Source organism: Achroia grisella, unplaced genomic scaffold, assembly GCF_030625045.1.
Source record: "Achroia grisella isolate CSIRO2021 unplaced genomic scaffold, CSIRO_AGI_Agris_v1 utg782, whole genome shotgun sequence".
NCBI classification, from domain to species: domain Eukaryota; kingdom Metazoa; phylum Arthropoda; class Insecta; order Lepidoptera; family Pyralidae; genus Achroia; species Achroia grisella.
Window position 1 is genome coordinate 1,140,329 of NW_026713022.1, and position 14,136 is coordinate 1,154,464.

General features: G+C 30.5%; 1 protein-coding gene across 1 annotated transcript in view; it reads right to left on the reverse strand.

Moving 5' to 3' along the window:
• Nucleotides 1–277: 277 nt before the first annotated feature.
• The window catches only part of LOC131851370 (protein bowel), a 32,123-nt gene continuing 18,264 nt past the window's right edge, over nucleotides 278–14,136 (reverse strand). The window contains exon 3 of the mRNA XM_059201862.1: nucleotides 278–2,243. Within this exon, the coding sequence (XP_059057845.1) occupies nucleotides 950–2,243 (1,294 nt within the window). The 3' untranslated portion in view covers nucleotides 278–949. The remainder of the gene's footprint in view (nucleotides 2,244–14,136) is intronic.

Consider the following 14,136-nt stretch of genomic DNA (forward strand, 5'->3'; position numbering starts at 1 on the left):
TCTAAATTGTACTTACTAATGACAGATTTCGAAATTGAAAAGAAACAAGACACTTTTAATTCACTTTTAATTTATTTCAAAATGATATTACTTACTTAGGTACATACATAAATTCATTAAATTACACGTGAGCAATGGCTTTTGTATATTTTACAGAATAGAGAAATACTGTTCTGTGTTATACTATTATATTATTATTTAAAAATAAATTTACTCAATTTGTAACTTTTACAATTAAAATTTTCCAAATATAGAATTTCATATGGTTTACTTCATCTTATCAAACACTACAGTATAATGAATCTTCTTCGTATATAAATTACAGACATTCTTTTTTCAATACTTAACAATTATATACCTAAACTGATAATAGCCTAAATAATTATTTAATTATATGTACAACATAACACTATTATGATTGCTTAAGTTAAATCACGAATACATACAATAATTAAATTACTAAAAATGATAATTCTAAATTATAATAGACTTACGATATATCTATATAATAAATAACAGTTTTATTAGCTAAAGAACCAGTCGCAACTTTTGTAGACCTTAATGCCTAATAACAATCATGTAACTCTAAATCAGAATTGATGGATACACTGCATACTATTTTATTCTCTAATACACACAAAACTCCAACAATAACATAAAAATATATAATATTATATTGCCTATAATTTTGATAAGACTAATTTTTAAAATTTGGAGGTAAACAAAACACTGCACAAACAAACCTTATGAGATCTTTACGAAAACCAAATCCACGATTCAAATACATACAAACACACCCCTAGTAATTTTACACAACATAAAATCGAATCTTGAACTAATAATACTTGTCAAAAATTTATAACTAAGCTTAAAATACAGGACGACACAAACTTTCTTTTTAAAAAAATCATCATAATCCATTACTTCTTAATGTAAAGTTAACTTACAGTCAACGTCGCATAATATCTTCTATACTAAAACCTTTCTTAGGACCACTGGATTGGCTTGATCCTGGCTTGGGATTATTTGGCTGTATTCCCACAATATTCTTTATGCCGTTAGCAATAGCACTTGAATTTACATCTTCGCAATCTTTCACATTTGATTGCAAAACATCTTTGCACATTGTTACGCTTGTTGAAGAGCAGCTTGGAATCGTATCTTTAGGAGGAGCATGTTTAACTATTAAATCCTGAGCGACTGTTTGCTGTGGGCCAAGAACTGTATGTGGAACTGTACCATATGCCATTTGAGGATGTGGTGGTGGCATTGGCAAACCGAACTTGTGGTATGAAGGCATCCCCATAATTGTCGGTGGTATTCCAACTACTACTTCGTTACTTCCAAGCGACTGTCGTGGCATAGTCAGATTAGTAGGTTCGGGTGACCTGCTTCTATAAACAGCAGTACAAGTCCTCATGTTCTCACCAATATCTGGCGGATGACTTCTTTTTCTAAATGGTGTCAAGTACATTGCAGAAGTTCCTGGATCTACAGATGAACCTGATATTTGACCAATTTTAGATGTATCTGGAGGAGCCACTTGATGCAAATCTCGTCGAATTTGCAATTGCGGATGCCTTATTTGTTCAGGCATATCAGTGTAACGCATTTCCTTTTCTATAATTTCATCGGAAGTGTATCTTCGTTTTTCATACATTTCAGAAGAGTGTGCGCGACTTTTTTCTAAATACTGAGGGCGCATAGTGTAAGGACTTGCTCGATCTCTTGGTTCATTATGATGGCATTGCGTCCGTTCCACCGCTGAAGGTGATGCTCTTCTAGGTGTTGGTCTTTCTTCGCTTTGTTCTCTTCCAATACTTTCAAGTGAAGATGATCGCGCTCGCCTTACGGGAGAATGATCAGGAGACGACAATTCTGGATCATCATCATCAAAACCAGGTTCAATAGGAGAGCCGGGTCTTCCAATATCCTCTTCACCTACATCTAATACGTCCCCTGGTGGTATATCACCAACAGCGTGTGTCAGAGCATGCCGCCTTAAATCACAGTTTCTTCTGAATACCTTTCCACAAGAATTGCACTCGTAGGGCTTGTGGTCTGTATGGGTCAGTAGATGTGTCTTCAAATTAGAGCGTTGGTTGAAACTTCGACTGCATACTGGGCATTTGTGGGGAGATTCTTCCATATGTAGAATCTTGTGGACGGCTAAGGTCCTCGACTGACAGAATCCTTTCCCGCATTCGGTACATTTGAACGGCTTTTCTTTAGAATGTATGTACCTGTAAAAGAAAAAGTAACAAAATTAGTGAAGTTTAGTGGTTTTTCTGAGTTTGGGAACAATATAAAATAAAAGATTGATAATGCCTCTTAAAGTATTTGTTTTATATAATACATCAATTAATAGAACTATACTATGTACATTAATGTAACAACAACTTTCAAAGAGAATCTATATATCTATAACCTTAGTTTTGTAAGGATATATCAACCACGACATATTTGGTAATGATCTATTCATTTAAGTAATTTCAAGACTATTGTACAAATAGGTATATGTTCTAATAAGTAATTTATTTATGAACATTCACTAAGAACGATTAACGACTCATACTATAAAATATCACGGTTTAATTAAACGTCCGAGGAGGGCGGAGTGAAGTGGACCGATTCGGCCTCATGTTCTGCAGATCTTTGTATGTTAAAATTTATTTATGGTATTCCATTACAACATACCTACAGTTTAAAAATAAAACGACGACTTTGATTGGATTTACAGGTTTTTATTCCTCTAATTAATCTAATATTATACTCCTAATTTCAAATAAAGACTGCATTCCTGTGTGATTATAATGCGTCAGAAGCGTTACATTAAAAAAAATGGTATTTCATCCTATTAAATAAAAGTATATTAATTAGTATTACGACCTGCTTATGACCTGCATTTCAATGATAAAATTGTGAAAAGATATTCAAGTATATAATTTTTAGTAAATCTATCAGGCATTGATTATGTTTTATAAACGATTGCTTTATTTATTTTAAAACTGTTGTGTAAATCCACAGGCATACCTTGAACGTGATCCGAGTAACATGAGCCTTTAATCTCAAGGCGAGACCAACGACGACGCTTGCGCGAGAGTAGTTACTACCTACCATTTATTACAGACCTATACTAAACTCTTCGTTATCATCTTGCATTACAGAATTACCGAATAGTGAGAGGAGAGAGGAAGCTCTTAATACACTGGTTCCGTTCCACAAGAGTTCCAGTTTGGCCGAATCGAATTACGTTAAAAGCATTTTGTGGCCAATCTCCGCGATTAATAATATTAACAGCGTTAAGGTTATATTAAGTTACTATACGTCTGGTAAATTTATGTGCCATTAACATGATCAAAGTAGTACTAATTTTATTTTATGCTGTACATTGAAACGGCAAATATTATATTTTATTTAATAGTTATGTAGAGATAGATAAAGTTGAAATAGTCGTTTATTCGTAATTTAAGTTCTCGTAATCTTAATTGGAAATCTGTTAAGGAATTCCTATTCTTTACATTTTAGCTAAATCTATATGACGATACATTTCTGTGTAAATATAATACTTGATTTGCCTATGCAACAATATTGCAACATGATACAAGCTGTTTGACTATAGATAACATCCGTTTATTTAATTTTTCACGACTAAACGTCTGAAACAGCTGAACAGATCATAACAGAACTTGACATGAAGATAGATTGTATTCGTATACTGAGCTCGGTTGTATCTCAAAAGCAGACAAAATCGAGGATAAAAGTTATTTATCGTAGGTATATCACGTTATTACACCGACTTATAAAAGTAAAATATTTAAAATTTACTAATCAATGCTATATTGTTAGTAGTGGATGATTTGTGAAGCACGATTTACATGAGATGAGTTTTTGAGGAAACGAATGGAGGTCACAGAGTCGAATAGGAAGTATTGATGCAAATGTTTAAATTTTAATTTAAAACTAAATTAAACTGATAATTAGAAATTAGTAATTTCACATCTTATTATTTCGCTGTTTCTATACATATAGTCATAAAGTAGTTTTCCCATTTCTACATAAATTAGCCAAGCCCTCGACATTAATCACATGATGCTAATCGACCCTAAAAACAATATCGTATTTAGACCACGAAAAAACCATATTACTGGTCAGGTCTTGAAGAAATTTATATAAGAAAGCAGAAGCACCGGATAGAAGCCCCAGCTTTTAAGCTTTAAAAAAAACTCTATTGAAATCCACATCCTTTTATTAAAGTCGGTTGAACAGTGGTCAATAGCAATATATTTTTGCAAAAATATTTGACACGAAAGGTAAGAAATTTGTGCAAATCAGTAAATTATATTAAGTTTTAACACTACAGGATATCTTATCAGACGCATTAATATTAATGAGTTGGTATATCTAAATAGAGTAATAAATTGACATGTGATATAAATGATTAAAATAAAAATTCATCATTAGTTAGGTATATACAGGTATTTAAATATATTTATTTCTAATTAATACATAAATAGTATTTTATTTTCTATTCCGAATCAAAAAATACTTTACTCAATTTATAGCCTAGTCGCACTATGTCAGTTTTATAATTTACAATTAGTTAAGTCAAGTTCTCTGAAATGAAAAACGTGTCAAATTATAATGAAACATTATGCAACATATCGAATGAATAACTAATTATTCACACAAAGGATATCAATTTTAGTCTCATCATTCATTCTGCGCAAATAATATATTAGGAGCAATCGTGCGCACTCTGCGCACCCATGAAGATGTGTATGACAAAAAATGTAATTGAAACACAGCCGCCACGGAACTCATTTAATGATGATGACTCTAAGATTCCTGGGATGTCATGCGAAGAATGCGCCACGTAAATAATATATCATTACTCCGTGGAAAATAAACAAAAAACGGGTAATGACCTCCCCCTCCATTACGTTGAGTGTGGATGACCATATTCTACTCTGTAGTTTACAATTTTGTACCTTAAAATATGGTATAATCAATACAGTACCTATATATTCATAAATGAGAGTGTTTTATTAGTAAAAAATTATAGACTTTAGAATATTTTGGTCCTTCGTCGAATTTTAATCTTTGCTCAGATCTAAATTAAATTTCATAAACTTGTATATAATATTCCATATGAAAATATGTGATAATTAATACCAATTATGGTGGATTAACCCAAGATGGAAGTAAAAATATAAAAAAACCCTGGTCAGTATGTTAGAGAATAAGAAGGGCAATATGGTAAACCACTGCATACGTAATGATGACTTTTTAAAGAAAATACTAGAATCAATAATAAATATGTGATAAACAATGTCACTAGCTCGCCTTTATACAAGTTTCATTGCAATTATGAACAAATAAATAACTAGGTAGACAACCACCACCAACCAAGAAATAATCGCGTTCAATATTTAAAAGGAAAGCTGGATTTCGTAAAGTGAAGTAGAAGATATGATCTTTGATACATAAATCAGTTGCCCCTACAAGAAAAAACTCTTAAAAGTATGAAACCGAAGATATTCTAAATACCTGCAAGTCAATAATATTGGTGCTTAATAAAACGTAAATATTAAATGGAAATAACCGGAACCTTCTTTGTTTTCGCATATATCTATTATTCTCACGTCATTATTTGCATTGTAAGCGTATATTTCGGCAAAATTGTCTTAGGTAAGTATAGAATTCACTTGAAAATTAATAACTAATCGATTTAGCGTTTGTTCATCTTACCATTTTCAAATACGAAGATCGATTCGTAGATAATTTTTTATACGATTCTGACTCTCACCTAGGATCAAATTTGCCTTCACGTATTACTAATATAAAGAGAAATTTGTATGTAATAACATATGTTGTGATATTCAGTTAGTATTTTAGATAGTACTTCGATATCTTATGTCTATAAAAGCTCTATAATTTCAATAATCTATAAAAAAGGAGGAAAAGATTTAATTTTGCATTTTTGAAATTAAAAAGATTGAGATTTTTAATTTCATTACTGAAGTTCAAGCAAAATCCTTTTTCCACAATCAGTGTTTTTGTGCTTGTACCTGCTACAATATTAATAATACTAAATACTAAATTTATATTTAAAATACATATTAAAAATTATAAGTAATAATTTAATTTACGTTCATATCACAAACCTTAATATAAGAATTGGAAATGTATGAGTATATTTTTGTAACGGATTATTTTTCTATAGTATGTGGTAAAATAGAAGGGAAAGTTAATTTAAAAAATCAAAACCATGAATGGATCCTACATACCACAAGCATCGTTGGCAATACCACGCAAAATCCTTTTTCCACAATCAGTGTTTTTGTGCTTGTACCTGCTACAATATTAATAATACTAAATACTAAATTTATATTTAAAATACATATTAAAAATTATAAGTAATAATTTAATTTACGTTCATATCACAAACCTTAATATAAGAATTGGAAATGTATGAGTATATTTTTGTAACGGATTATTTTTCTATAGTATGTGGTAAAATAGAAGGGAAAGTTAATTTAAAAAATCAAAACCATGAATGGATCCTACATACCACAAGCATCGTTGGCAATACCACGCAAACGTATTGACTGACAGGAACCGGTTTGCACCAAAGTAGACACAACCTGACTGACTACACAGGCCGTGTTCTATGTTGATGATGTCAAATATTCGAGGTTTACTTGAAATTATATTTTATAAAACTATTCCTTAACTATAGTATCTACAGAGTTTGTTATAACTAGTAACGTGATTATTGAATAATTAAACATTATCATGAAATATTTGGCCAATTTTTCAAATAGTAGTTGTAAAATTAAAATTCCTAAAATAAAAACTTACATATTAAAAGTAATAATAAAAAAAGATGCTGTAAAACTATTTAGGGATAAAGCTGCCTATTATCACGTCTATGTTTTGCTTATTGTAATGATGTTTTTATATTTGTATACATATCAGTTTATGTAATTGCATTTTCTGTGAGAGGAGAACAATTAAGAGAATTCATTTTAATAAATTACTATGCAACTATTAATATATAATAGAAACTGATTTATATGAAGAATTAAAAGTTAATCCATCCGATGACGGTTTCCGAAACAGCCGACAGACAACTCTACTAGAAGATCAAAAGCACCGACGTTACGTTCACATTAACAAGCCAATTACCAGTTACTCTGTATACTGTACACCTCGTGCCGTCTAGAACTATAAAATCATCATTTATTCAAACAAAACAAAAGTTTTAACCACAAAATAGAAACGCGTTTAGGAAACCAATCTAATTTTATATACAATTAAGCTCCAGACATATCTTAAAAGAGTTAGAAATCGTAAAGAATACACATAATTAATGATATAAACAAATCTTTTGCCTTCTAACGTCTTATCAGAGCAGTTCGATCAGTTCTGACGTTAAATAAAATATAAGTAACGTCTGTCTCTTCTTATTATACAATGCGATAAGGATCGCGATGGACAGTCGTTCAGAATCCCATCACGGCATGGAGCGGAGATTAAAAAAATGTGGCTCAAAATTACAGAGAGGACCGAGCTCTGGCGCTAATGGGTTACATTAAAATACACAATGTTGTGACAGCTTTGCGAATATAATGTCAAAAGATATGTTTGTACGCCTTATTACACAGCGATATTATTCTATATAAGTTTATACTATTGTCTTACTATCATAAATGATCATACTTCAGTGTCTATTATCCTAACATTTCTATTTATATTTTAAATTACGTTTCAACTGTTATTTCATTCATACGACTAACGATATATATTTATGATTACTTATTAAATTACATAGTATATTTATTATGTAAAATTGTGACGTAAAAGTAAATAAAAGCCGATGTAAACAATATTTCTACTTTACTATACGCATATAATTTATAGCCTATGTGTTACTCTGATATAAGATATAAGCTATATTACTGTAAAGTTTCATGAAAATACGTGCAGTACTTTTACGTGAAAAATTAACAAAAATCCATATTATAATTTATATATTATAACAAACTTTCACGTTTGTAATATGAGTAATATGTGAAATTTAAATTAAATTTTATCTGAATGCCTTAAATTTTTCATGATGTTTTCTATTTAAAGTAAAGAGTGCAGGTCCATTCGTTGCGCGCGTTGGAATGCCGCGGCTTGGGTCAGTGCCCGATCCTCTCCCCCTCTCGGGCGCTCCTACCTCACCTAACTCATCTCGATATCTAAGGCTTCTATCGCCTAGATTAATCAAAAAAATAAAAAATGTACATTAAATGTTAAGAACAAAATACTTACGCTCACACGTAGCGTGTAAATCATATTAAAATTGCTTCTACTCATTATAACATGAATGAAATCGTAGATATAAATGCAAAAACTGGACATAATTAATTTCAATATACAAAATAGGACGATGAACTCAGCATTCTAAATGATGACTTCATAGCAATTAAATTAAGTAATTTCAAACATAAATATCTGTGAGAAGACAAAGAGACCGAATTTATGGTAATGAGTAACGCAGCCTTAATTAGTGATATGTATTTGCAAAACCCACACAAATGCAGAACAGTAGCGAGATATAATACATAAATTTATTCTCAGAAACGGTTACATGCCGCATACTGTCACATAAGTAAATCAAAACCGCTTATAAATAGCCTATATTAACATAATCCCCCGATTTGTATAATGAAGTAGCAGGTTTTGTTATTCAAAACCATTCGATTTTCAGGCGAGATGCATCAGAATATAATTTTATTAGCCATTCTACGTTCTATATTGACTTTATGATATTAAAATCTACATTGAGACTAAAAGCTCGAGTGTTTATGTTAATTAAATATGATCTTCTTAGACTGGTATATCGAGACTCGTATTTGCGTTTTTAATTGCATTATTTAGCATTCAGTAAAAATATTGACTACCCATTGCCTTACTTTATATTTTAGTGAAATAGAAACATTATTATTTCTATAAGATTAAAAATTATTATACTCAAAAATCTGTGTGTAAAAACACGTTAATATAATAAATTATATAAAAAGATAACGTTAAGATACTGCCCAACTGGTGACTTACAGAAGAAGTCCTTTCCGTATTAGGATACATAAAAGCTGTACTTAAGCAACTGCGCTTGACTCGACTTGTCGTGCAAGCCCACGCAATGTTTTATCTCTTTACAACCAACTAAGCTGGTTTCCTTTAACTCGATTTATTGTTATGCTACTAATATCTTAGCGTCAGTAGGCATGAACACCAACGCTTCTCTTGGCTTTCAACTAATTAACATGATAATATCAGGACAATTGTAAGCTCTATTAACTTTTAGAATTTCAACAAATCTTTCATAAGGTATGATCATGAAGGTTGTTACTATTATTGATATACATTTCAGTTACAATGTTAGTAAGTAAAACACACATTACTATAAATCTTATTTACACTGTCAATATTATTATTAATGATGCTTATTGCAGGTAATGTTGTTTACAATTATGAATTTAGTTCAGCAGTTGGACAACGTTTGGAAAAATTAATGTTGCAGTTTCTTATAGATCGTTTTATCTTAATATAATGTCGTAATTTCTATTAAAACATATTGTATTATATCATATAAAATGTAAATTAAGTAAACTGATATACTTCATACAAATAACTGTCAAGTAAAATAATATACATATCATAAATTACCTTGTATAAATTCATAAATATGAAAGCGAATTATAAAAATAAATAAATATGAAGGAAACGAAGCAAATATTTTTAAAATATGAGCTTCGGAACCCGTATTGTCGGTAGCTAAACGTTTCCATGTAGAATGACATAATGCTAATGAGGCTGCGAGTTGTTCACATGAATATTTTCGCAATGGCCGAAGCATTATTAGCATTCACATTAGGCACTATTTTTTGTACCAACGCTTAACAAAATGAGACGTCAATAAACGGAGCGGTCTTTTTTTCTTTGGCAAATTGTAATGGAATTTAGTAATGATCTTTTTTTTTCGTAAATTGTAACTGGCAAGCACAAGCCAGTATCAAAAGCTTATATTGACAGTAGAAGTACATATTATACTATATACATTAAGTGCTATTCTTATATTATTTAAAATAGAACAAGAATCTAATAGGAGTTAGATTACTAAATTATACATAATAATATGAATAAATTTTCTCATATCAAAACATGACAGATACATAGATAAAGATGCAAACGTAGATAACTTTAAAGATTTTTAAGATGTATATAATATTGTAGAACTGTTCAATACAGAATGGTCCACATACAGCACTAATAGTGCTATCGAAATTATAATTAGATTAACATTTTTATAATGAAAAACGTTATTAAATTTTAAAGATTCGTTTAATTTATGTTAGATAATGAATCTGTTGAAAGAAAATTCACGTCATTACCCAAGTAGTCTGGTGGCAGAGCTTAATAGATTCCACGTGGGCGTACTGCTTTCAATCACTTCACCAGTAATACAATGACTCATTAACGTACTATACGGTGGGTCTCGGGTAATGATTTAATGACTACCTATACTGAAGACTTTAGCTTTATCTGTGACAATAGATATAGTATCATAATGAGCTTTCGTTTCTGGAGATTGTAAATTGAAGAATTTGAAATTATACAATTCTTTACAGTGACAATTGACATTGAAATTAATGAATAAATTTTGTGCATTTCAATAAAATAAATTAATATTATTACTCTTAATGACTTCTTATTGTTTTATTAAGACACTATTGTTGATGGATTTACAAATACCAAATTGAAACACATTACAAAACTTTACGTTGCTAATAAAGAAAGTTGAAATTACTCGTTTTGCATAGTTAAAAAAAAACATAATTCATTAAATAATCTATTATCTATAAGTCTATTGCGATACCACCTATTATTATATAAGATTTTCTTATAACTGCAATTTTAGGGTAAATTTAAGTATTGTCTTACCTGTATTAAATATTTTTCTCTACCAATCACAGCAAGAAGTTGAATAGGTAAATGTGTAAAAATGGAGAGTTAGGTTACATAAAATGCTACAAAACGTATAGACTGATCCATAAAAACTTAATGGAAAAATAATACAGTCTGTATCAAGGAATAGTTCCATGTCCCATCATTTATTTTCTGTTGTCCAAAGAAATTCTGTATTCGTCGCGCGGCCGACGTTATAAAAAGTCAAATCCCCAAAAGTCGGACAGGTACGAGGACAAAAAATAAATGGAAAATACTAATGGAGCGAGGCGAAGAGGTTGGTTCGGAACGCTATGTGGTAACTAACCGACACACTCGGTAGTTATCTGTCATTATGTTTAGGTACAAGAAAACATATATTTTCTATTGAACTTATAAAATGATATCTGTTAGTTTCTTATTTATCTATAATAATATTGTAAATATCTACCAGTTTGTTACATTTTTACGAACAAACGGCTCAAAAAATCTTAATGAAAGTTGGCTTGAACATAGATTATATCAGGAGGACGCTCATAATGCTACTAATTATTGCATTTTTCACGTGTTAACATTTTGAAATATGTACTTTGAAAGTGTTTATAAAATAATGTTATTAAAAATCAGCGTTCCTACTACATACAACACCGCAACCATAGCCGGTTTGTCGGCGTGTACGCAGTCCAAGCGACGTAATGGGAGCGACGGCTAGCCGCTGCCGCTTCACACTCAATTTCACCTCTGACTGACTCATACATTCATTGCACTGTATACTTCATTTTAAAGAAAGCCGGTGCAAAGTCAGGTGATTCGTCTGCATTAATAATAAATATCCGTGATTTATTTCTTAGAAATATTATGCAAACTTTTTGTGAAATTTTATTACTATTATTTATTTATGTAATTAAATTTATTTTCCAACTATTCTAATGTCACAGTTGGCCTTTACAGCTTTACCAAATGATATGTAGCCTTGTGCAAAAGCCAAACCCGCGGAAAGACTTACGGTGCGGCTGAAGGCCATGTCCTGCCTGACGGATGAAATACAGATAATATAAAGCAACATATTAATCTTATTTTTTAGCTATCCGATTGCGTCACATTCATATATAACAAAAAAACGGTGCCTCACGGTATATATAAAAAAATCGGTACGATATTTGATACCAGCAAGTTTCAAGTATCATTATAATGATCACGCTTGAATAGATCCAAAACACAATTTTTCACGGTTCAGATATTGTTTGATGAAACCTGATTCATAGATTGCTTTATTTATTATTATTTATGACTTCTATTTTATTTTTCATGGAAATAGCCAAACGGCAGCAATAATTATTATTTAGACATTCTTGCAAAAAAGCTACGATAACAACAACGCAAAAAACAAATATACTAATTATCAAAACAAAGGTAGGTTATATATTTTTATTGTTCCCAGTCCCATGGTGAGTACATGTTAAACAAGTAGATAAGATTATAATATCAAAACAGATAACATTGACATGGACAGTGGCTTAAAACTAACATAGAGGAAAACTGGATACAGAGGAACCCTGTTAGACGACGCACGATAAATTCTAATGTGACAAACATTTGTTTAAAGCCACCATTAGGTACACTTAGTGTAGCAATACTAAAGAACAATAGCACCAGATAAGCGATGACAAATAAATTAAATTTCGAATGCTGATGCAATGAAATTAATTTTAAATACAAAGAACAACCTAGACAATGCTTCATCTTTTTCTTACGCATTTGAAAATAATAATTCAAGTGGTTAAAACTAGTTCCAATTATCAGATTTATAACTCAAGCGTTTGATTCATGACGGTCTCGCTTGGCAATTATACTCTAGTCCTCAGATACCATTAATCAAAGTATACTGATAGATTCACTCTATGTACAAATCCAATTAGAGTTGGAATCCTTGCTACAATTTTGTTTTGTCGAATCTATAACCGTTGATTTATGTGATGAGGTGGTGTAATCAGACCAACGGTGTAGTCTTAATAATTTTGGTTTCATCGTAAATCCGTTTTTAGTGCTGCATATAATTGACTGTAATCGTTTGCCGTAGTAGTTTTATTGGGCTCTCTCATGTGGGAAAATATAGTTCATACTTAGTTTTAATCTTTTTGATTGATTACTATATAAAAATAGGATGGAAGTTGTAATCAAGACTCCTCCAAACCTCGGCTCTGATTTTATGGATTACTAGATTTTTTTATCATTTATGTTATCAACATGTGTTGCTAGTTCTAAAACCAGGTTCAACTTAGTGTATAACATTCTAATATATTGTATTTGTAAATTATGCATTAATGCATTAAAAATATATATTTTGTAACCAAAATTTCTGATTGTATAAAAATATCAAATCAAAAATCATAATTAGTTCATTATTTTGTTTAAATAACATATTGCATATTGCATTTCCTACTTCAAAGTGCCGCAAATCGTTGAATTATCTGCTTAATATCGATAAGTAGGTCTACACTGTTCATTCTACGAAATCGATATTAACATAATAAAATTTATTTGTAGCGTCCTCGTTATTTTTATAACTAAAAAATCGTAAAATCGAATAGTAGTCGTAAAGTAGATAGATGCGTCTGTTCTAATTAGAGACCGTCAATTCTTTATTACTGAGAATTAACGTATAGCGTGATTTATAAAAAGCTGTTTAATATAAAAAATATAAGTCATTACTGGATAAGAGATAGTAATCTTTTATATTACTTTAAAATCTAGTTTTGGTGTCTTCTCGACTTAAAAATGTTTATAGTTATATGAAAAAGTTCTCAAAAGTCGATCAATGCTTTAATCTCCCATAAAATCGGTTTGTACGTGCTTAGAGAAGATTAAAAATGGTTGCTCTCAGGCAGTGGTAATAAATAACGTGATTATTTCCTTTTGAAACTGCCCTGAGTCTAAGTAAAGCCAACTTTTTGTGTGAAATCAACCGCCCAGATACTTGTTTTTCATTAACGGGATCGTGTAAGGATGTGGAATTGTGTTTCTTTGAGGTATTTCTTTATTTTTATTATATTACTACACAGCATTTTAAATCGCTGTGAGAATATATTGAATTAATAAAATCTATCAATATATCAGGTTGTAAATATTCTAAAAATA